At 39.0% G+C, this 26,311-nt stretch overlaps 1 protein-coding gene across 1 annotated transcript in view; it reads right to left on the reverse strand.

Annotated features, from left to right (window-relative positions):
- Positions 1-14,495: 14,495 nt before the first annotated feature.
- GUCY1A2 (guanylate cyclase 1 soluble subunit alpha 2) overlaps positions 14,496-26,311 on the reverse strand; it is a gene marked incomplete at both ends in the record, with an annotated part of 151,320 nt that continues 139,504 nt past the window's right edge. Inside the window, 2 exons of the mRNA XM_084277537.1 lie at positions 14,496-14,703; positions 25,910-26,064. Coding sequence (XP_084133663.1) covers positions 14,496-14,703; positions 25,910-26,064 — 363 coding nt within the window. The remainder of the gene's footprint in view (positions 14,704-25,909; positions 26,065-26,311) is intronic.

Below are 26,311 nucleotides of genomic sequence, written 5' to 3' on the forward strand. Positions count from 1 at the left end.
CATGGCCTACACATATGGCACATCAATTTATTACATAGACTTATGTTCCCATAGAGGGATTAATACTGAATTCTGCTGTGTTATAGTGGTGCTGCAGCCTTGAATAAATCTTGCTCAATGACACAACACAGCCTGGTTAGTACATACGTATATTATGCACTTCAACTGCTTGCAGTCAAAGACATAAATGACAGAACCAAACTTTACTGTTTTGTTTTCAAGTAGATAAGTCTTTGGTTAGTAATAAATTCAGTTGGTTTGGGGAAGCAATCATAACCGAAATGGTAATTTTCAACCAGAGGTACTTACTGTAACTTCCAGACCACTAAGAGTGCCAAATGAATCCCAAGTAAAAAACTGAAATGCAGCACAGGATAGTCTGTAAGGACTCTGCTTCTGTTGGCAGGTGGATTCTTTTGCTGAACAGCTAGGAGAAGTAACCAGACTCAACTTTGCAATTACTCCCTAGGGTTCAGTGTGGGAAGATCTCAGTTTATATACTTTGCCAAGCTTCTCTGCCCATGTTAGCTCACAGTAAAACTCTAACCTGCCACATTGCTACCCAGATAGATTGCAGGCTGATCTGTTAAAATAATGTTCAGATTTACATAGTACTAAAATTAATCTCTAAACCATTAAGTTGACAGAAATGTCTAGGGACACCACCTCACCTCCTCTGCATATTACTAAAATGCAAATACTGCTATTAATTAGATTATGTTTGTAACTGTAACAAATTTTACACAAACTGCTTCAGCTCATAAACATCTCAGTGCCCTAAACCCTGACAGAGCTCTAGTAATAATGACATCCAACATATTTTAATGCTAAGCATCCTTTGTTGATAGTGCAAGGTTGTAATCCTGTTACTTAGTGCAGAATGCCTGTACAATTGAGGAGCTTTGTAGGAGGCACTAAAACAGTTTTACTGAATTACACAAAAAGCCTTTGCACCCAGGGGAGACTGGCCCAATTCCCACAGGAGTGCCAGCTTCAAGGTGGCCAATCTTTGCAATTTAGCAGTACCAAATATTTTTATCCAGCTTGCCAAACAGAGAAGTTTGGAATGAGACTCTCTGCATTCATAAACCTGAGATTAAAACTGCACAGCACTGAACTGCTCCTTTCCTTTTTTCTGCTCTCAGTAGATGACAGACCACTGATACGGGGCTCACGACTCTCACTAAAAATTCCCACTCCTAAAACTGAGCATCATGAACTCAGGTGAACATCCATCTTCCTCCAATAATTGGAGCTTGTTACTCATACCTACAAGTCAGCTTCACATATGCCTAGCCGTATTATGGGAGCTCTTTGTGACCATCTTAGACAGGAATAAGCCCTCAGATTTTACTTTGGCAATACTGAAATCAAAGGGAAAAGTTGAAGGATAAAAGTCTAAGGCATCAGCAATTAATCATCCTCTACAGTTACCTACAGAGGAAATGAAGATGAGCCTGAATAAATGGCCAGTTAAATCACCAGTTTCAGAATTGCAACAAGTTCCTAGAAGAAAAGTTTAAAGATATCAGGACTATGAGATGTTCCATTCACAGTGTCATGAATTTCATGGCTTTTCAATTAGATGGGAAAGTCAGGATCCCAGTGACAGAGAACTGGAAAATTCTTATCAGTTTTTCTAGGCAAGATATTGCATGCAAAGTTCAATTCGTTCTCAGAGCCTTTGGGAAAAGACTGTACTGTGACTTGATGGGCTCAGGCTGAGAAGATCATGCCAGCAACATGTTTTGCCAAAGTTTTTCCTAATCATGAATTTATCCCACTGAAATAAACATAAACCACCAGAAGATTTTTTTTTTTTTGTAGCACTCAGTTCCTTCTCTCAAGTTGGCCACAGGAGCAGAACAAGGTGGTAAGGGGAATATCTGGATTGTTAAGGGCTGTGAAACATTGTTTGGAGTCACCAAGATGGTCCAAAACAGCTTAACATTTGTGTGTTGCACCAGTGGATTGCACAGACTCCACACAGCCTCTGCAAAACACTATGGAATCCTGCAAAGAACCTGGATAAAGTGAAAATCAAATCAAGTGCTAACTGAATTGAATTTTAACAACTAAAGGGATGATGATGACCATGCCTCTCACCAAAGCAAGGATGGATGCCAAAGATGTGTGATTTGGTTCACAACCATGCCAGGAGTAGGTGGTAATACACCCATAATATCTCAAGATAGCTATCAGACACAGCAGTGTCCACCTATTTTGTATTTTTTTTATTCCTGTTTTTCTACATATTTAACCAGTCATATTATGTTCTATAAAATACAAAGTATAACATGAAACGTGTCATGAACTGTAGGACGTGTGATGCAGATAAGTGCTGGTGCTGCTAATCCTGACATTTCTATTTCACAACTGAAACTTAACCCTGCAGGGTAATAATGGTACACAGTCAATGCCAGACAGAGCTAGCGATGCTAATTAAATCCCAAAATTAAGATCACTCTCAACTTCTCTTACAATGATGACCAAAGGCTTCTGCAAGGACACAATCTGCAAAAAAGTCTGTATCTTAGAAAATGTCTAAAGGACAATGAACAGAAATACTTTACCAATTTTTTTTCACAGTGGTTTGATTCTCTGGTGTAAGCTATCATTCACACCCTATGCTTGTCAATGCCTCAGGTCTGAATCTGAAAGTAAGAAGAATTTCTTAGGTCATAGTACAACCTGTTTGCAGCTACTGCCAGGCCTGTCTTCAGCTGAAACCCAACCTCTACCTGGTAGAACTTTTCACATTGACCAGTCAGGCTGAGGCTCCCTATCTGCAGTGGACTGCTGCTCCTTCAAGGTTTCACACAGTGCGGTAGCATTGCTCTGCTAAGGAAAATAAATTATTGAAGAAGAATAAAGAAGTGTTTGGGCTTGTTTTTTAAAGTCCAAGCAAGTAATACAAATTTGCAAAATAACAACTTAAAAGAGAATTCTTTGAAATGCAGATGGTTTACATTATGAAAAATAATCATTCACTTTTTATTAAGGATGTCCTTAGGTTTGGAAACTTTCTTTCACTGTAGCTCTCTTATTAGATTTGGGCTTTAGGAGTTTAGTTTTTATTTTTCAGTTGAATAAGTTTAGCGATAAATTACTTCCCTCCCCCCGTCAGAAGATAAAAATCTAAAGCCAAAGATTACTCCTGTCAGTATTCAAATAACAGCTTTAACATAATGACTTTCACTGCCTAACCTGAGGTACGGGATTTTGAAAGGACTCTGGCCAAACTGATTCAGCTGATAAAGCTGCAATTGCAAGGTGGATCTGGAAGGTGAATAAAACAGGAGCAAGACTAAACCCAGTAATTCTTCCAGTTGTAGATTCAGATTATTTTTAATATATTTTTATAGGTAACTTGCTTTGAATTGAGCATTCTTTTGTTTCTTTTTCTCCAAACATTAGGGTATTTTGATATACTTTCACCTCTGGTACTGAATTCATCCTTCTCTGGCAAGCTCATGATGTCTATTTTTAGCTCCATGAGCTACTAATCCAGTTTCTCTGACAACTGCAATTTGTTGTAAGAAACGACTAGTGTTACATTGTCTCAGAGCTATGAGCCCATTTGAGAAATTAGCTTCTTAGCTGACCTTTAAAGCAAGTGAGAATAATGTGCCTGCAATTCCACAGGGTTTGGATTTCATTATCACAGCAGTGTGTGTGAGATGGGATGGCCCTGCCACAACACTTTGTCTCTCTGTTTTGTTTTCCTGGTAATTATAGAAACTGTTTACTGTACATGGAAAATCTGCAAGTTTTCTCAGCTCTTGAAGACAATACTATTTTAATTCCTTTCCTCTGGAGAGAGTGACAGTTCACAGTGCGGAGGCCTGCATACTGTTGCTTCTTCCCAAGGAGCACTTTCCCACGGCCTCCCTAACCAGGACTGTGGTCGAAATTGCCACAGATGTCTAAGGATCAGAATGGCAAGTGTAAACAGAAGAGAGACGTGTGGGAGCGGTGTAGCCGAGAGGCAGCCCTGGTCCTTCCCACTTGCTTCTGGCTCACAGTCTGACCCCAGACCCTGTCAGAGAATCTGTGTAGCAGCTCAAGCACAATTTAGGACAGGTCAGACAGAAGCTTTAGTAACTATGCTCATAGTGAGAATACATTTGGCCAGCATCTCCCCTCTGCTCCCCTTTTCTCTTTCAACCCACAGACCCAACCAAAACCAAAACAGGTCTTCATCCCTGGGAGGGAGGGATGGATGGAAAGGATGGACTCCTTAAGTAGGGGTATGCTAACTGCCACTGTTCTAAGAAGGAATCAAGCAGTATATAACATGGCAATATGGAGAGATGGCTCTTGGCAGAGGCCTATAGGAATGGCACATCAGTATTATCTTAGGTCAGAAGTAGGGAGATGGAAACGATCACAGATTGTCAGCTTTTAGTCATAAGGAATGTTCTCTTAGTTAGGATAAATCTCTTTGCCACACCTCTCATATTACATATTAATAATTTTACCCCCATAGCCCTTTGAATCCCTAGTTCCAGCCTGGCCCCTGGCCCTGATGCATTTCCCTCCATGTATACTCACTGTTCTATCCTATCACATCCTCCCATTCTTAGCAGCAGTGGAATTCATCTCACCTACAGTATGGCAGCTGATCTGAACTAGTCCTCCACTTCCATATAGTCACTGGGGACAGAGGCAGTGATTTATCTCATCCTGAACACTTTAACCAGGAACAATCTTTCTTTGATATGCCAGGATGTCTGCATTGACTGTAGGGGGATCTGACTTGACTAGTTCATAACAGGTGTGATTTTTAAATACCTACATTTAAGTTAGCTGAATTCCACCCAATCTTACAACAACTGCCAAACCCATTGGTTTGCTGTAGAGCATAATGGCTCCTAGTGCTACTTGGGCAGAGTGAGACATAAGATTAACAAGCAATATTCCAGCATCAAAGGCATTACTGGCTGCAACTCAGTGAATTGCTAATTCTGTAGAAAGGCAACATAAATGCCATGTATTGGGATGGGAATTTTGTCTAGACTGGACTTTCTTTAGACTTTAGTAAAACATGCCAACACATTAGGAAGACTATTTTAGAGCCTAGATCTGGGATTCAGTGTATCTCCCAACACACTCCAAACCAACGGAGTTAAATGTAGGCCTTATCTAACATGATCTGTTTGGCATTTTTGCAGAAGGTTCTTGGTGAAATTAACCATAAACAACGGTTGGTGCTTTTGAAAACTCCTTGTACAGAACTGTTTCCAAAGGAACGGTGTGAACTGTACCTTAGATTACAGACTTTGTATCTTGTTATGATACAACAGTCTTCCAGGCTTTCTTTCAGTTTAGGCATTTCTAAACAATATTTACTTACAAAGCAGAAGATCTTCCACTTTTTTAAAGTGTTAACATTTAAATACCACATCCCTACATACTTTTTAAAAGGTATTATTTTAAATTTCTTCTAAATTTCTGCCAGTTGGCAAAGTACCTCACTTCTAGTTTTTGCATTCAGTATCAAAACTCATAGAGGAATTCTGAGTCCTACATCCAGAAAAGTCATATGATGCATGGACATTCTTCTTTGCATTTTGCATTTATAATTTTTAGACTTTCCCTCCACAATTTTTCTATGCAACTAGAGATTCAACTACTACTTAAAATACAGAGCAACTTTTCCTCCTCCTAAAATAGTGCACTTCTCATGTAATTGCACTAAAACTCTGAGTATAATGCACTCTAAAACTCATCATAATGCCTTGAGAGTTCATTACATTATGTACAGCACCTTACTGAATTTTGCATCAATACCCAGAACACTCCCTGTGTCATCCAATTTCCAAATACATGAAACCTGAGAATCAGCAGCATGTATATGCTCAGTAGCTCTCTCCCACACACGTACTTCACTTTCTTCAGATGCTTTCTCTCTGTTGGTTTCTTACTTATACACTTTGCAGGACCTGTGAGAAGTTTCTGGAACAGGAATGCACAATTAAATACTGCCAAGTAAGTGGGTCTTGACTTAGAGATGTAATGAGAAAGTAAATCTTAGACTCAGCTTGTCACTTCCTCAGTAGATGAGCTAAATTGGATGAAGTTGGCTGTGCAGAACCTTATAAAGGTGGGTAATGACCTCAGCCTCACTGAAGACCAGAACATTCAGGTGCTCACAGCAGCTCATTTGGGAGCATCAACTTAAAACAGGTGTAAAAAGCTGCATAGATTATAAACAATTTCACATTTCATCAATTAGCACAGGTTAGCATTAGGAAAATGCACCTATGTTTTTGGTAGTATATATTTGGAATTTGCTTTCATACACCATTATAAAAGACATTTCAAAGGAACATAAGTTATATGGATTTTTCAAGCCACATTTTTAAAAGCTTTTCAGGCATTCAGAACCTCAGGATCATTCAGAAAAGTCAGGTTCAAGCCTCAGAAAGCGCTTGCACCTAAACAGAGAAAATGCGATTGAGAAGTATGTCCTTGTGACTGAAAATTTTGCCTCCTCTTTTTCAGTAAATGCAAACAACCTGAACCAGGTAGCAGTGTTTTACATGTACAGTTTCAGAATTATTTTAACAAATCAGAGATGCCACAGAAACTTCTAAAATAAATATACATGCCCACACCTCTTTTCTGTTTTCCGTATGATCTGTTCTCTCAAGCATGACTCACTTAAAAAAAGCCCCAAACCCTTCCTTCATAGTTACTTATTCCTAACTGTGTTCTTCCACAATAAGCACAAAAACTCTTACATCAATTTAACAGTGTGTCCCACTCTCATTAAGGAAGGAAAAAATAACACCTTAGAGGTATACTGGTAATAAACAAACACCAAAATGGATTAAACAGTATTCCTGCTCTCCGGGTATTAATCAGTTTTAGCATCTGTTTACTGTTGTGTATAAAGCAGAAGTTACCAATTTTATACATACCTGCCTGGTTTATTGCTCATATTTATCATTCCTGGGTATATCTTATATTATGGACACTGTTGTTTTGAGGATGGGAGACCAGTATTACTCAGTGGGCAGTCTTTAAATTAATCTGTTTACAGCTGAAACTCTTTTCTAATCATGGTGTACAGTTCTGATTTTGCTCTTCCTTATTTAAGTAATTAGCTACAAATATTTTTTTAAAACTTATCAGCAAGATAACACCTCACAAAATCACACGATTCCACTGTATATTCTCCTCTAGGGACATACCTGACAGAATGTTATCCTGTCATTTAATGTTCTGCTAAAAGGCAGTTTGTTAATGTGGTAGGTGTTGTACAAGAATCTACACAGAACATATTAGCATGGCTTTACTTATTGCTTCAAGAGTAGTCATTAGAGAATATTGCTAAGGAATAATTATCTAGAAAACAAGTAGCTCAACATGAGACTTTCTGCTAATCAGAAGTTAACTTTGGGCCTACAAATTCAAAAAAGTGCAAAAAATGTATGTTAATGATAACATGGCAATTTCTCTTGGCTCTTTAGACTTCATACATTTTATACATTTTATTGCCATCCTTACTACAAGGTTTAGTACATTTTATTACCATTCTACAAGGTCTATGTAGGCCTTCTGCCATATAGTTCAGGTGAAGATGGTATAGATTTTGCAAAATTGGGATAGGAGCTCAAAAGCTTTTCTAAACCACAATCCTAATGACATCCAGGAGCTGTGACTGGGCAGGGCTGATATCATATGTAAAAGGTTCAGACATCAGAAGGAAGAGATTTCCAGAATTGCAGTAGTTCCTGTTCTTGACAGTCACCATGGCTACCATATCAAACCTCTATTTATCCTGGAATATGCTTATCTATCCTTCTACCACAGATCTTGATTCAATTTATCTTGGCTAATGCAACACTCTGAAAAGCAGCACAAACGAAAAGATTTAAGAGACAGCACTTGGGCCGGAAAGGCCTTAATTCAGTGTGATCAATCTCACTTATCTTGGCCATCTTAAAGAGAAGATGTCTAGTCTAAGTTTGCCATCTGTGGTCACTGAGAAAGGGGAGCACACTCAGGGATTTAGGCAGCCTCATGTTGTGTCTAGATCAGAAGGGACAAGTGGCTGAAGCATTTACCTGTCCCCTAGTCTTCAGAGGAAACCTGATTTTTGCAATGCTAAAACTGAAATGGTCCAGAGGGCTGAATGAAGCAAGTGCTGGTGTAGCGGAGGCAGCTGGCATGTCTCTCTTGACACCCTTTTACTTGCTAGCCATAAAGCAGGCAAGAAATTTATTTATCTGAAATCCCATGCTTTCTCTATTTGTCCAAAATTGAACACATTCAGCCTCACTCTGCCTTTGGAAACTAAAATCCCATGAGCAAACAGACGGTTTAACATCTGCCTCCACTGACCTTTTGTTAAGGCTGCTAGCAAAGTTGCCGCTTTTTCATCACTTACTGAACTGGCCTCTCTAACATGACCCCCAGCCCACAGAGAAGCAGGCTAAGATGTCTCAAACTGTTTCTCAGAGGCCATTTGTTGCTACAGTGACACAGTGATACTAACCTGGACCACAGATAACCTGAGGTCAGCCTTTTCTAAGGCACAGGAGCAACTAAGCATTTGCAGAGGTGAGTGATCTGTCGCCTGTGACTGAATCGGTACATTCCCAGTTTCACTGGTTTGCTTGCTTTGTGCATGATTAATGGCCAAGCTACAAAAGATCAATCATGTATATGAGGTTGAACAGTTTACAGATTTTTGTTGTAAGGCTGCTCATGCATTGCAAATTAATAACATTGTTAAGGGGTAACTCCTAGCTGCAGGGATAAAGGTAGCACTTGGGAAAATTAAAAACATGCAATGAACTTTTAAGGTATTGACTTCACCCAAATCCACCAGTGGCCATTTGCACTATAGTCTTCTCCCTCTCTAAGGATGTGAGTGCCTGCCACGTCACTGTAGCAGTTTTGGTTTTACTGCAAAGAAAATAAGATGAGGCCTTCAATCCAAATTACTCTTTAGATACAAGCAGCCATGACAACTAAAGATACTAGTAAGAACAATAATAAGAATTACTCATTATCTATGTCACACAAAGGGTGCTAAAGGAAGGAAAGAGGACGTCTTTTGAACAGGAGATGCCTGGCCAGGGGCATGAAAATAGCAGGAAGGTGATGGAATTATAAAATGTAACAGAAGCCCATTAACTCCTGCCTGTGGAGTGTCCTGCACACTCAGTGCCTTCAATTCATCTCTACTGTCGCTGGCACCCTCAGTCCCAGTAGAGTGCTATGAATAATGTATTTCCTTGAAGGAAGGGAACCGTTACTGAGTTTGAGGAGCTTTTTTATGCTTCTTGTTTCACTGCTAATTTAAGCATGTTGCTATTCCCAATATTTCACATGTATAATTTTGCAAAAGATCACCAGAAACCAAATGAAGGCGGATGCTCTGAGACTGCATTAGCATCTGATGAATCTGAAAGCTGTCCAGAAGTTAGACTTGCCCCAGAATTTGTAATTCAACACAGCAGTTTTGTGTGATATTTTTTTTCCTTAATTTTAAAGTTGTCTGAGAGAAGGATCTATTCAGAGGAGGAAATATATAGTGGTTAGCAGAGTTTAAGCCTCAGTGCAGTGCTGTGATAATTCTAAGTGCATGCAGTATGTCATGGTTCTGCACCACTTCATTTATACACAAAAAGAATGGAAGAGGGACATTAATGGAAAACAGAGAAAAGGTGGTTATACACCTGATACCTCTGCTGGGCTTAGCAGAGAACACTGTAAGCACAGGAGATAGCATTGTAAAATGGCATACGTACGCACACGAACCTCAGTAGGACCTGCTAATGACTCAACTGCAAGGATTTCTTCTTCAGAATAGGCAGTTCCCATAGAAGATTTCCAAGGTTTTAAAAGCTTTGGTTTTCCATTTGCAGAGGCATGTTTCCAGGCTCCAAAATGCCTTTCAAAACAGACTCAAATCTGAAACTGGATGTGGGAATGAGAAGTGAAGCCAAAACCACAACCACAGTTAGTGACTTTTGGTTCTTTGGAATTAAAACCCAAATACTCTATGGGATCCTGCAAGAAAACTGGACTTTGAGACTCCTGGCTTAGTAGCAATTTTTCCATGCAATGGCTTTTGTCTTTGAATGGCAGGTACTACCAGAGTGATGTAGAACAAAATTTATCCACCACTCCACCACCTTCTTCACTAATTCCTTCTGAGTTTGTAACTTCTATGCACTGCATCACAGAAGAGACTATGTGTTAGGGAGCTTCAAGCAGATGAAAAAATCTGACACAGATTCTGGAAAAAGTGCTCTGGGGGAAGGACTGTTGCGTCTGCTTACTTTGGTCTCATGACTTTTACACAAGAAGTTGACCACTGGGTCTGCCTCTATGGTCAATCCATGGTCTCTGGTCCCTCTGAGCCTGGAGAAGAGGGAAACTGCACAGAACAAGTTTGTGACAAAGAGACCGATGACCTCAGCTAGGGTTCTTCCATCATTCTTCCTTTGCCCTGTACAGGCAATATGTGGTAGATCTCCCCCCTCTCTTCACAGAGGATTTTTTTGTATGGGAACTCAAGACAGCAGATGTTGCTACTTGCAGCTATGTGAAGAAACAGATATGTAATTCTTTCTTAGAGGGACAAAAGCTCATCTGTTTTACAGAAAGAAAAATATTGGAAGAAAATTCCAAATTTAGTGTGTGATTTCTGCATCCATTACAGTACTTTGACCTATCTACCTCATCATCCCAAGGTATAAAAACTCCAAGAATCTTTTTATTTATGAAGATAATGTGATGCAAACGAGAAAGTTTTCCTTATCTCTTAAAGGAAATATTCTTGAAGAAATGTTGAGTCTAACAGCCATCTAATTGAATTCACAGCATCAACCTTGACAGTAAATTTCATTTCACTTCATAAAGATGTCCAATGAAATAAACTTTCAACCAACTACTAAAGTCAGCAGATACTGTTAACTAAGTTAAAAAGTGCTGAGAATTGCTTTTACACTTTTCTCACACTAAGATAGAAAAATGTCCCTAGAAATCCCACTCTTTTTTATGAACTAATTTGCTCATAACACAGAAACAGCAGAAGAGTCAGCATCAGTGCTGAAGTTCTGGACACATTACCTTTACACAAGCTTATAAAAAGCAGAGACTGTATATTCTTACACCGTAAATCTACTCTAATTTGGGGAGCTAGATGATTTATTTGCAAACACTGTCATTGTCTCCATGGTGATGCTGACACAATTTTTTTTTTGTTTTTGCACTGATCTCTGAGATTATGAATTTCCTTAAAGAATAAACAGTCACTTGAGAGGATGAGGACAGTAATAAGAATTTTTTTCAGGTTGCTTCTCTAATTTGCTAGTAGAATTAGCATTTACCCGTCACTTCTTATGAAAAGGCTTCCATAGATCTACCAAGATCAGCCACAGAATTAACCTAGACATTTCCTACTGGCAACTGTGAGAGGTTATTGAGGTACAAGCTTTAGATCTGAACCTCTACGTTTATTCTCTTCAGAGAGGACAACGGGTGGTGGGAAGAGAAAAAGTATTTGGCCAGAGAGATTGGTACTCTGACATCAGCACCTACTGAACAGTGAGGATGTGAAGTCAAAATGAAATCTCATTCTATTGATAGCTATTTGAAAAAATTACTCTCTAGGGAAGTAGGCACTGACATCAAAACCACAGCTTTATTAGCTAGGAAGTGGTGTTCCTCTTCCAGTGGTGAAAAATGAATTTTGCTCCATTTATGATTCTTCAATGTCTCACTGGTGTTCCCAGGAAAAGAATGCATGCTGCATCCTGTTCATGTACAAACTAATGGGTATAGGCTAAAGCTTATCATCCTATGCAGAATATTCTCAGGTCTGTAGTTTGGATAGAGATTCTGCAAACCTCAGGCTCAAACAATTTTGTTAAGTCGTTTTTTCAGATAGGCAATATTGCTGCAAATGCATTTTAATATTAAAAATTAACTCCTCCAATCCCCAGGACGCTTCAGTATCAGTAAGAGATCTTTAACATCAGTGTTCCTCTAGAAAACAAGGGAAAAAATCTATATATGTTAAGTTTCTGGGCTCATTCCTGTATAATAGGAAAAAATTCTTCACTGAGAGAGTTGTTAACCACTGTTACTCACAGGTTTCCCAGGGAAGCAGATGAGTCACCATCCCTGGCTGTATTTAAAAGATGTGTAGATGTGGTGCTTAGGGATATGGTTTAGTGGTTGGATTTGGCAGTGCTAGGGTAACAGTTGGACTTGATCCTAAATGCCTTTTCCAACCATAGCAATTCTATGATTCTAGCTTCTTCAGACAAGGAAAAAACCTCACACCTGCACAGTAAGTTTAGATGTCCTCTACAGGCTGAAGTCTGAAAAGGTTCAAGACAGAGAGAATGGTGAGGTGCTGGAACAGGCTGCCCCAGGGAGGTGGTGGATGCCCTGTCCCTGGAGGTGTTCAAGGCCAGGTTGGATGGGGCACTGGGCAACCTTGTGTAGATCCAGACCTGGAGGTTGGTGTCCCTGCCTGTGGCAGGGGGGTAGAAGCTCTTTGATCCTTGGGGTACCTTCCAACCCATGCCATTCTATGATTCTATGATAGTGCTTTCTCATCCAGAAAGATTTAATGGAAAGGAAGCCTGAAACATGTTCAGCACAGGCTATCAGTGCCACGCTGACTTGTTCCCACTCTAACATGAGCTACTGGTCGAAAGGAAGAAATACAGCACTTAATACCACCACAGTAAGATCTAACTGGATAATTTGGATGTATGGTGAAAGCTAATTTCTCATTTTCAGAAGGTGCCTCAAATTATGACTACTTAATACATAAGTAAAGTCTATCTTCTTGTCTGGATTATAGAAACACAAACACAAAGCTTCTCACGCATCCTAGTGCCGTTGAGAGTCTGATCTTGATTTCAGTGAGCTTTGATCAGGCCCATGTAAAGCTAAGCCACTTTGTAATCACTGCACAAGTGTTAACTAACAATCTGCAAGAGCAGAACATAGTTCCACTCTGGTACAACCCTAAAGGAGGTACACTTGCAGAGAAAAACTGACTGCTATTATTTTTGAAAAGGAAAATCTAAGAAATAAAAAATGCTTGAAAATTTGCTTGTTAAGGGACAGATCCACCTTGTTTCAACTGGACTCATCAAAACCAGTAAAGTTGTATTAAATTTCAACAGCAAAGAATTGGCTTTTTATTTAAAAAATGTTGACATGGACTCATCTAAATCTTGAACTGCCTTCTGAATTAAACCTGGAAAACATGTTGTCTTCCCATGGTCAGTATTTTTTGGGTCTATATTAGATAAAGCAGGGGACCTATCACCCAATTCAGCAACAAGGGAAATTTCCAGATGAGCATCATTAATAACAGACAGCATTTTCAATAATCAAACTGGAGTAGGAGCACAAGTCCTATTGAAAAATGTGGAAAACCATTATCCAGATAGCTTCCAGTTTCTTCTGGAATTTGTTAAAATAAGTTTTTACAAGATCATTTTAATTTTTTTTTAAGTCCAGGACTTCTACCAAAAATCAGTTTGGCTAATAATTTAGTTGTAAACAAGCCCCACTGAACAGAACTTTATGTTTGTCAACATATTGATCTTCTACACTTTGTTTACATTGCCCTGGAAGGACTGGACATACAGCACTGTAGGACAAATACTGAACATTATTTTATATAAGCAAGACAATGCTCATCTAAAGCTTTAGCATAAACATCAGGTAAAGAGATTTACCAAAGTGGTTTTTACTGTAAAATATCAATATTTTTGTTGCCAAAAAAGTCAAAAAATTACTTCTTCCCACTTGTATAACAACAAGGTTTGATAGGTAGAATGTATGAAATATACAGTAGCTTCTTCTGAAAAGCTATCTAAGCTCACTCAGCTTACAGTATGTGGAATGTAATTATCCAGAAAGTGAAATATGTATAAAAATAGGTAAAATTCCTACAATATTTGTATTGAATTATAATTCCTCCTGCCAGGAAGGTTACAACAGGTCTACAGTATATGTATGAAATGTTTGTTCATAAAGTTAAAAAACATCATTACCTTACTGAAGAACACATTAAATGTAGGAATGCATAATCAGAACTGACTCTCAATTCTGCTTAGCTGGTGCAAATCTACAGAGAACCATTCATCCTTTCTGCACAAAACAAAACCAACCTCTAATTCGAGAGTTGGGTGGGGTTTTTGTGGGGTTTTATTTCTTTGTTTTGTTTGGTTTTGTTTGTCATAAAGGGGCCAGACTCAAGTTTATGAAAGAAATTCCTCTGGAAGTGGAAGTACATTGTTCAATTTTTTTTTTTCCCTATCTCCACTTTGTTTACTGACAGCAGTCACCCACCTTTTAAAATGATTATTGCCTGACATTACATGGAGCTTGTACTGCTTGTTCAGAACAAGGCAGTGAAACAGAAAGAACCTCCAACTCCCCTGTCATGACCCAGTTCTGGGCTTGTGCTTTTATGACGAGTCTTTGATCTGCAGCAGGCCTCATAGGCTAGTCTCCCGGAGGAACATGGTGCCAATGTTGTAAGAAACTTTTCTCACTCTGGCAGATGTGACGGAGGGTTTTGGCGGCTTCTGACCACTTCTGACCTCTAGGAAGTAACAGATCCCAGGAATTTCCTTTGGAAAGTTTTCTGGAAGCTCTTCACGGGAACGAGGGATAAAAATAAAGTTTTCTTCCTTTTTCAAAAGCCTAGAGAAAAAAAAAAAAACAACAAAAACAACAAAATGGGGATATAAAAAAACCTGCAAAACAGAGTCCAGAAAAATCTCTTTGGAAGAGATTGATACTATGTGGTTCCCAATAAAATTATGAGTTTAAAGTACTATGTAAAATCTAAAAAAATCCTAAGCCAGGATTCTTAGCAGTATTAACTTAGCAGTGTTGACTGTGATCATCTGAGAAGATAGCCCAAATAAACACGTTCTCTGAAAATCAGAGTCAACATTCAGACAGTCATGTACCAGAAAGGGAAACAAATTCATGATGATCATTATCCATAAGAAAGCAGTCTGGCAGGCTGTGTGGAAATGAACATTTCAAGAGTGATGACTAACACCAGATCTCCAGCTGGAGGTGACAGTGCCTGAGAGCTCTCACAGGTAGAAGCAGGGTGGTCAGTTTGTGTTCTTCTCATATTCAGCAGTATTGAATTTCATAAATTAGATTTAAATAGAGCAAATCCAGCATCAACAAAAAACAATAAAATCTGACATTGTTCATCAAAAGCACCCATGGGATTGATATGGGCCACCTGGTTGGGGTTGAAAAAGGATACATGTTCACAGGAACTATGTAGCCATCACATGAAACCATCAGGCTTGCCCACACAAGTGGTACAAGATCACAGACCTGCATATCACTTTATGCCATTTGCCATCTTCCTCTGCAGTAGAGAAATCTCTCTCTGACTACACCTGAATGTTTAGGGCCTCTTTATGAAGAGCCTTCCCTAAAAATAATTTGGCTTGTAAAATAAAGAAAATAACTATACATTTTCTTTTTTCTTTCCAGTAAATAAAGTTAGGAGTACTCAGTCCCTTGCAGCGTTGAAAAGTTTTGAGGTAATGGTAAATTTTGAGCACAGTTGGATATACAAAAGCAGTTTTTAACTTTCCCCCTCCTGAGATATTTACTCTTTTTCCCTGTAGGTCTTATTTGAAGCTCAGAAACATCAGTGGGAAGAACTTTATTAGCTTCAATGGATTTTGTAAGAGATAGTTTATCTAATGTCTCTAAAGCTGATTTCTGTAAAGTAAATGAATGGAGGAATCCAGTTGTCAGAGATTTTTTCCAGGATTCTCAGCACATGTAATGGCACTTCCTTTACTGGATATTTTTCATGGCTGAGACAATCTGTGTGAACTCATTGAAATATAAAGGCATTTTCTTACCAGCTTTTAAATAATCAGTTTGTTATAAATCCAACAATGCTTTTGCCTGTGAACTTCCGTGGTGGTCTTTGTTCAGCATGTGGTTTAAATGTCATAATCTATTTTCCAGACTGCCAATTTCATGATCAAAATACTGTAATTTTTTCTAAATTGTATGAGAGTTTGCAGAGGCTTCTACGGAGAAGCTTCTCTCATTTCATCTCTGCAGTGCTTGAGATAAATACTTTGCATTTTAAAGCTACAGGCTTCATACATTGAAATAACTCTTTGCTGCTTCCCAAACTAGGTTTCTGCAAGCAACAGTTGAAGTGTTAGAACTTTCTGAGCTAAATCTGCAAGTTTTCATTGCAGTCATTATTACCCAAAATGACTATTCACTATGGAGCATCTGGTGAGCATCTAGCTAAAAATCAATGGTTTATTTCTCAAAGCCTCACATTATCTAATTATAATGACAGTTATACAAGTCTGAAACTGTAAAAAATATTTTTCTTTGATTTGGGTCTGAGTTTAGTTGCTATTTCACACTATTTTCCTCATAATACAATAGTGAAAAATATTAATTAAAGGCCTTATTTTCACCTTTTTTATTAATTGTTTCATTGCAACTTGGTTGCAATTAAATGCTCTGAAAATATCAAAAATGCCAGGAAGGATGGATGGCTAACCCATTGTGCTTTGGAAATTCCTCTGCTAATGTCTTGTGATAGACTTTACATCCCTATGAGGAAGGATTCATCCCTGCTTTAACCAGCTTCTCACGCTCAGCAATTGTCTAGCTGACCTTCAGTTGGATAACATTTCAGCTCCCAAGCAAGCATGGCAGGAAACCTTATTTACCATATGCTAATGGAAGCTACTTATGATCATATTCTATCCTACTTATTTTAGTTTCTACTTTAAAATATATATATGTGTATATTTGCTGGCTCTTGTAATAATACTGTTAGAAGGCCTTTATTCAGGACAAAAATGTCATCTTGTTAGCATTCTCCTCAAGAACAGGTTCTTCACTTTCCTTAAATATATTAGTCCTGACACTTGGTTTCCCAGGCTGAGAATGAGATCATAGTTCAGAAATTGCCTCTGATTTCTTATAACTTTGCGTATACACTAAAGAAATATTTATCTCCTAATCCTCAGTACTTGCCAGTGAGGATGTTTTTCTGCAAGAATCTTCCCTCCTATATTTAGGCCATTCATGATGTTAGGAAGAAAACAGTGGCAACTGATGGCCATACCCCAGATCTATAGCCCTTTTAAAGTTTTTTCCTCTTCTTTTTCTAGGTAAAAAGAACCCCAAAAGATACCACTGCCAAGCAGCAAAACAAACAGTACAGATCTTCAGCAAGGGCAAGGCTGAGCCTTAGGTGCACCTAGTCCAGAAACCAACTGTATGCTGGACTGCATCAGAAGCAGCGTGACCAGCAGGTTGAGGCAGGTAATTCTGCCCCTCTACTCTGCTCTTGTGAGACCCCACCTGGAGTACTGCGTCCAGCTCTGGTGTCCCCAGCACAGGAAAGACATGGAGCTGTTGGAAGTGAGTCTAGACGAGGGCCATGAAGATGATCAGTGGTCTGGAGCAGCTCTGCTATGAAGACAGGCTGAGTGAGTTGAGCTTTTGCCTGGAGAAGAAAAAGGTCCAGAGAGACCTTATTCCTGAAGGGGCCCTACTGGAGAGGAACTGTTGACAAGGACACATAGGAATAGGAAAAGAGGTAAAAGCCTTAAGCTGAAAAAGGGTAGATTTAGATTGGATATTAGGAAGAAATATTTTGCTCTAAGAGCAGTGATACACTGGCACAGGCTGCCCAGAGAAGCTGTGGATGTCCCCTCTGTGTCAATGTTCAAGGCCAGGTTGGATGGGACTTTGGGCAACCTGGTCTAGTGGAGGGTGTCCCTGCCCAAGGGAGGGGGTTGGAACTAGGGCTTTGAGGTCTCCTCTAACGCAAACCACTTTGTGATTTGATGAATAGGCATATAACAACTAGTCTGAAATTATTTCTCTCAGCTGTATTTCCTGCATCACATCTTTGTATTTCCCTTAAAACCACTATGGTGAAGGATATTTTTTCTAGTGGGTCATTCCCAGGTTCAAAATTCTTAAATTGTGAGGGTCAGGCTACTCAAGCATTAGTATAAATTGCCTGGAACTAGGTCTGCCTTCAGCTTGTCTTCTTGATGTTTCAGGGGACGAAGAATTTATTAAACACTGATTTTTAGTTGATCAGCTTTGACAGCTTCCCTTCCTACCCTGAAATCTTCCAGAACTGTTTAATTCTTGTTCTGTCTCTTCCCTGGTGGAAGTGCAGTTGATTTCAGAAAAAAAAAATAATTAAAAAAATATATTACTATGGAAACAGAAAACATAGATATTTTCTAGTGGAAACAAGCTTTTCAAGGCCAGTAAGTCTGTGTGTGAATGAAAATTGGGATCATACTTAGTGGGAACCTTGAAGAAGTTTTTTAAAGCTGTAGGTATTTTTTTCATAGATGAAACAACAGGGTAATTATATTTAAAACTATTTTAGCCAAAACCAGTCACATCTTCATCAGTGAGTTCCTACACCCAGAAAATGAACTAATGAAGGTTTGTTACTACAGAATTATTTGTTGCTAGGCCCTCTATGCTGAGTGCATGCTTTCCACCATAAGTCTTACTCTCTCCATGCATGGAAATAAATTTCACCTCTTTATCTCTCCATCTCATCTCCTATCACTGGATGCTGTGAAGATTCATTAATACTTATACAAAATAAAAAGTACCTCTGTTTGCCATCAGGCTCAGCAGGAAGGAAACTGCAAATATTTTACTTTTATTTTTCCTGAAAAGTGGGCTAACCTGCTCCATTCCTTCCCAAACAAGATATATATGCAGACTGAAAGATCTGTCCAAAGAGGGGAATAAGATCGTGAGAGGAGCAGCCACACAGCAGCCTGGAGTATCAACTTTGGAAATCTGAAAGTGCAGCTCCTTCACAAATACAAAAGACAGTCTTCCTTGAGAAATTTGTTTCAACAGCTTTAGGAATAAATGGCTACCACATGTGCAAACTCACTTCTAGCTGCTTTGAAAAGCAGCAGTGCTGAGGAAACACTTTGAGTTCCACCACGAGGGCTTCAGAGGACACAGTGCCTGGAAATCTTTGAAACATCTTCTCCACTACAGTGACTAGTGCTTGCTGGACATGGCTAGCACAGTTTGCAACATCCCAGCAAACTTAATGCCATCACAATTGTTCAGCTGCAGGAGCCTCGCCATACTTCAAGACTTGTCTTAAAAGCCACATTCAGATCATGCAGTCAATCCAAATTGCTCCAGAGTCAACACACTGTAAGGGGTGAGTGTAACAAGGGCAAGAGTAGGGAGGAATAACCCCAAGCACAAGTTAGGGGTTGACCTGAAGGGAAGCACCTCTACAGAGAAGGACCTGGGAGTCCCAATGGATAACAAGTTCTCCATGAGCCAACAGCGAGCCCTCGTGACCAAGAAGGCCAATGGTATCCTGGGGTGAATTAAGAAAATTATGGCCAGCAGGTCAAGGGGCCTCCTCCCCCTCTACTTGACCCTGAAGAGGCCACATCTGGAGTTCTGTGTACAGTTCTGGGCTTCCCAGTTCATGGCAAACAGGGAACTACTGGAGACAGACCAGTGGAAGGCTACAAAGACGATGAGGGGACTGTAGCATCTCTCATGAGGAAAGGCTGAGAGAGCTGGATCTGGTTAGTCTGGAGAATAAAAGAGAGGGGATGTCATCAATGCTTATAAATATCTAAAGGGTGGTGTAAAGAGGATGGGGCCATGCTCTTTCCAGTGGAGCCCAGTGACAGGGCAAGGGGCAACAGGCACTAGAGGGAACACAGAAAGTTCCATCTCAGTATCAGGAAAAGCTTCACTGTGAGAGTGCAGCCCATCCTCGGCCAGGATCCTCCTCTTTCTTCCCAAGCTTGTCACTAGATCTCCCTTGACCACAAGAGCAGTTCAGGAGTATCGGCTTCCAGAGAAAAAGTACAGCATCTCCTGCTACCTGCATGGATTTCTCACCTCTGTCTGCCTCAGGCCCTCCAAAATGTTTGGTAAATATACTTTGCATTACAGTTCCTGAGAGAAGTGTCACAAACTGATATATGTATATAAAACATGCATTATATAATCACCTTCAAACATGTTCCTATCTAATTAGATACAAGACTAATTATAGTATTTGATGCTTCAATAAACTGTGAACAGGAATCTAATATTCAAGTAAGGTATTAGCAACAGTCAAATATTTATTCAGCTTTGGTTTTGCATATATATGTATGTACATTTTAACCTCTGTATAATGAATTTCCTCATATTGTGATAGGGTTTGGCAGTTTGCTGAATGAGAATTAAAAAACCCACCCACTCAGCTGAACTTCAGTTTAACCTTCTTTTAGGAAAGTTGTTCTGCATAGACCAAAATTTGAAAAATATTTCTAAAAGAAATACAAAGCACTACATACAATAAAGGAGAATATGCACTGCCTTCCTAAATTATGTATGCACCAAGGAAAGTGGCAAGGTCAATCTTTCATAAATGTTAACCTTCACAAGGATAGCTATCAACAAAAGAAAACATTCTGTTAAAGAACTGTAAAAACTGTAGATAACCTTGTTCACAGACACCTATTAATTGGTACAATTGGGAAAATTTAACTAATGGCTTCCCACATAGGGTATCAAAAGAGTGTCTCCAGCTGGCTTGCTGAGCCTGCCCTTAGTGGCAACAGGGGTTGGTCACTTTGGCTGCTCGGTAGCTGGTCTGATAATATATGCCAGCTCATTGGTTTCTGCATGAATTCAGATGGAAAATCGTTATGGCCCTCATTAGAAATATTGGTAAGAATCTCGTAAAATACACTGTATAAAGATGTAAATTTGCTACTGTAATGCTAAAAACCAATTGCTCCTAAAGTTTAGTGTCTTTGAATTTCTCCCTCAATTTAGAAAGACCAGGAGACTGAAAAAATTATAATGTCTGGATCTAATTCATTTCACATTGTACTTTACTTTTTTAACTATGGAAGTTCATGTTTTGGTATTTTTCCTTCATATAGATCGATTGTAGTAAGATTATCAGTGGACCAGCCACGATTTTTTAATGCAATATATAATATATCACATGCAGCTCAGCATGGTGAGTATCTATTGCTGATCTTTAATACCTTTAGTCCTCACCCACCTAAGCAGGATGAAAACCAGGTCTCTGATCTCTGTTTGGGACATCAGAGTTAGGCTCAGTGAAAAAGGATTGAGCCACCACTAGTAAAAGGCCCCAGGCTTTGCATTGATCTAACAGTGCTGGCCTCAGGACTTGTCTGGATTTGTCTGGGCTTGAGCTTTTTGTAGTTTTAGCAGTTGTCTAGGAGTCAGATGCCTATTGCCTAAATACGTTTTAAATTCATCTCTGTGAAACTGAAGTGTAACATACACCGTTAACTAACTGACAGTGTCTAACACGGAGTTATTCTGTGTAGAGTGAACTACCTATGGACCTGGAATTAAAATGTGGTGTCATGAAGCACAAGCATGGTAGGACTGCAGAGGCCCCAGTACTGTAATCATAAATCACAACAACCATGGGGGTGCAGCCTATGAAGGTAGGTGACACTGGGAACAGAAAACCAGTAATAAACCAGTACATTTTTGACTAGACTTGAATTAGACTAAGAGTAATATTTTGTGCCCATGTATAAGCCGTGCTCCCTTTTTGCCTGTAACTAAATTGCCTATCTAGCAAAGAAACAAAGTTCAAAATAATCTGAAAAGGCCCTTAGAGAGAAAATATATTTGTTTGTCCAAATGAGATAGAAAAATATATATATAATCTCTAGGAAAAAGAATTCAATTAAAATAAAAATCCAAAAGGAGTTAGTTTAAATTTGTATGTGTAGTTTAAATTTAAACCCCCAATTAAGAGAAATGTATATGTATCTTTCTTAATGACCTAAAACTAAACATCTTCCATACAATACTCTGTGAGATTGCTGTTAAAAATCTATTCAAATTCTGCAAGTTTTTATCCATATTAAAGGTTAAGGGACAATTTAGGCAGGTGAACCATCAGTGACCTCACCCAGCTCAATGAGGGGGTACACTTGGTTGCTTTCTCTCCTAAATCAGATAAGGATGTGGAATACAGGCAGCTTGGCCTAAATGCAGGGTCACAGATGTACTGCCCAGCATGTGATAAAGGAAAGTATCTGTACCCAACACTTGATGCCAGAAGCACCTTCTCCACAAGGGAAATATGTGCTGGAAAAGACCAGAGGTGGAAAGAGGAGGAAAAAGAATGAATTTTTAAACAGTTACTTGACAAATAGTAACAATTATGTTTACCTGCTTTTGATAACTGCTTAGAGATCCCAAGGCATTACATGGTAATGCTATTAGGGAAACAGGATGAATGTAGGTATATTATATTAATACCTGATAAACATCATTATTCAAGGTTGAAACAAATAATTAAAAATATTTAATGTCTCTTCTGTGCTGAAGAAGAATCTCATCGATCTCATTGTGCTTCCTCCCTGAGTATGGAAAATAGGGTAATTAAATTCAGGATAATGTAGATGAATTCAATAAACCCAGAGTTGAATTTGCCAATTTCCTAAAGGAGCAGCAAATGTGTTATTCTCCTATTCCTTCCTGGCCATAGGTTTAAATAAGGACTAGTCTGGGATTCTCTACTCCCCCTCCAGTTTCCACATGTTTCACTGGAAGTTTTACAGTGCCATTCCAGTGCTTTCATTTTATGATGCTCAGTGATTCAAAGCAAATGTGGCTCTGTAACCCTTCAGTCAAAAGACCTTTCTGAGTCAATAAAACAAGATATTTTGAACAGAAGTGACCTTTATCCCCAACAAAATCAAAGGCCACCTTTGTAAAAGGTGCTGTTTCACACTGCAGAGCTCTGCCCAGGCAGGTGTAATGGGAGCAAGGCTGCCCCAGGTTCACTGCTGCTGCTAGGCAACACTACGTCTTATAGGTATAATTTTAGACTCTGATTCTTACATAGGCAGATTATGGGCTTGCAGAGAAGCATCTGAAACCAATAATAGGCATTCTGAAGTGTGATTGTAATTTGAATGCTGATGGATGATGCTTTATAATGCATAATATGTACTGTAAAATGAAAGCTGGCAAGTATGAGACATGTTCCAGTCATGCTTTGTAAGCATAAACCAGAATTTTCATTGGGGTGTACGGTAGACACAAACACATAATGATAAATTACAAAACTTTTAATTAATTCAAAATTCTTTAATTTTCATACTGTTTGCAGAATTCTCTAATTTGGAACACACTGCATCTTAGATAATAAACATATTAACTGCACCATCTTTAAGGTCCCTTCCAGCCCTAACCATTTTATGATTCACCATAGCATGATCAATTTGAATCATTTGATGTAATCTAAGATCAAATATCCAGACATTTCAGTATGCAATGAATCATTTTATTTGTACAAAGCAAATTATATACTTAAGAAATATATACTTAAGGGATCTCAAAGCCCATCTAGTTCCATCCCTCCTGCCATGGGCAGGGACACCATCCACCAGACTAGATTGCCCAAAGCCCCATCCAACCTGGCTGTGAAGACTGCCAGGGAGGGGGCAGCCACAGCTTCTCTGGGCAACCTGTGCCAGGGCCTCACTGCTCTCAGAGTGAAAAATTTCTTCCTAATATCTAACCTAAATCTACCCTTTTTCAGTTTAAAACCATTGATTTTTTGGATGAAACCGAAGAGAAAAAAATTGTCCTCCACTTTTTTGATACAATATGTAAGATAAGCAGGGGGATTATGCTAGCTATATGTTGGTAAGAATGCTCTCCAAACCCAGGTTACAGATATTTGACTTTTTATCATATAGTATGGGCAATGGCAGTGAAGTAGAAATGAGACACAAACAAGAAGCCGCCATCTCTGTGCTACAATGACTTCAGATAAAGGGCAATGTAGAAGCACATATTTTTAGCAAAATCCATATACTAGGGCATTCAGAACAGACTTCTTACTAGCAATGTGATGGAAAGAAAATATAAATCAACCACAGATTTACTGTCTCACAGAAAAGAGGCCATAACAATCTCGTAACTGAAACCAACAGAACTGTCACACTGGAAATAACTCTGGCTTCAGCATGCCAAAAATGGTGTAAGAAAGTAGCTTTGTGTCTCATTTCAGCAGGGACATCTTCACTCGATCAGGTCACTCAGAGCCTGATCAAGCCTGACCTTGAATATCTCCAGGGATGGGACCTCCACTACCTCTCTGGGCAACCTTTTCCAGTGATCTACCACCCTCATATTGAAGAATTTTTTCTTAATATCCAACCTAAATCTCCCCTTTTCTAATTTAAAACAATTAGCCCTTGTCCTACTGCTACATGCCCTTGTGAACAGTTCTTCCACAGCTTCTAACTGTGATTGTCTTTAAAACAAAATGAAGTTGTCTAGCTCACCAATTTCTACTGTCAGGGATATAAACTTGAGCAACACCCTGGCCCTGAGTGGAATCACAGCCCTTAACCAGATTTATGAATCACTAAGATCTCCTATCTGAAAAAGTATGGACTGTGCTTTCAGAATATCTCAAAGTCCTTCTCAGGTTGGAGAACACCCTATTGTAAGAAATGTTCCTGTACAAGAAGTTCAGATCCCTGTCTGTCACAGGGCCTTGGTCACATTTTGCCAGAATCACCTCCATTTCTGTAAAATTTACACCATAGGCCCTGCTACTGCGTAAGTTTTCAAAACCAGGACACAATTAGCAGTCTTGTGTTCACTTTTCAAACTATGTCTGGAGGGTTTATCCTATCCCACAGTGGAAGACCAGGAACTAAAGCTACTATAATATTGTGTCTGGAAGATCCCAAAGACAATTTCTTTTTAAGTGACACTAAGTTCTAAACAGCAATCTCCTATATATTTCATAGATTTTTACTTAGATGAACAGATTTCTACATCAAATAGTATGTAGGTTCTGTTTTTCTCAGACTATTGTATGAACCTGTTTCTGTGCACTTTATGATCAAAAGTCTATTCAGTTTTTCTGCCTCTTGCTCAATTAGCTACACTGGTTCCATTCTGTAAACCTGATCTTGAGTGAATGGGCTCTTTAGATTTATGTCATTTTATTCACTAGTTATAATTACTTTTAAATTTTAATTTTGGACTGATTTATATTTTAACATATCAGATGCTTCAATTCTTGAATGAATAAATTCCATTTAAAATTCTGACCTACATAGATAGGTACAGGGAAAAATAAATATTAAGATTAATAGTTCTATATAAAAAAATAATTTTAAAAAAGCAGAGGAATTATGTTCAGATTTACCACAGAGAATCAGTCTCAAAACCTGAACAAAACAGTACTTCAGAAAATAACTTCAGGTACAGAATGTTGGAAAAAGAGTAAGATTGAGATCTCCTGACAAAAAAGTGAACACATCAGTAGCAATCCAAGCAGCAGAAACTTTAATAGTCAAGCTGTCAAATTTAAACAATAAGGAACACCTTTTTTATTTAGAAGCAATTCCTCCTAACCAGATTTAATCAAGCCTTCCCTCTATTTGCATAATTTCTTCCTTGCTGACAAAATTAAAGACTTACTTCTGAGCCAATGAGAATGTGCTCTTCTCCATGAACTGTGTTCCATGGACTGAACCCAACTCCTTACCCTAAAGCTGTAATAATGCATAAAATTATGGTGCTATGGGAAACGTATCCCACTTCTGCTACACATTTTCAGCAGAAGTAGTTGGCCTTCCTTTTCTGCTTGATTGCCTCCACTGCCTGACTTCTTTAACATTCTGATAGCAAAAGAGACTGACAGCCCAGTGCAACGCCTTTTTCCAGTTGTCCTGATGCTCTGCTTTCCGCTGAAGTTCATGTGCTGAGGACAGAGCATATTATAAGACTGAACTCGTTATAGGCTGAAATCAAATGGTAGGAAAAGGCTAAGACTTACTGGTATGTGGTTGGACTGACATTGATGCGGCGTGGGTGACTTCCTGACTCGAACTTGCTTGCAAGGGTGACATTGTTCCCAAAGAGACAATACCGTGGCATTCTTACACCAACAACGCCGGCCAGCACTGATCCTGAGTGAATGCCTATCCTCATCTGGAAAAAACATGAGATTCATGTCAGTTCATCTCTCTTGTGCTGCCCACAGCGATGTCATTAGCACGCACTTACAAGCCAGTCACAGCAACCCTTTCAAAGAAATAAAAATCAAACAAGAAAGAATGAAGTGGAAGAAAACAGGTTCTCCCATCCCGTTAGTTTAAATCAGATGCAGTTAAAAAAAGAACGATAAAAGCATTGCTATATTTTTGCTATAACTATGTTATTCTTCTGTGCACATTTA

The sequence above is a fragment of the Gallinula chloropus genome (genome assembly GCF_964237585.1).
Source record: "Gallinula chloropus genome assembly, chromosome: 1".
Lineage (NCBI taxonomy): Eukaryota > Metazoa > Chordata > Aves > Gruiformes > Rallidae > Gallinula > Gallinula chloropus.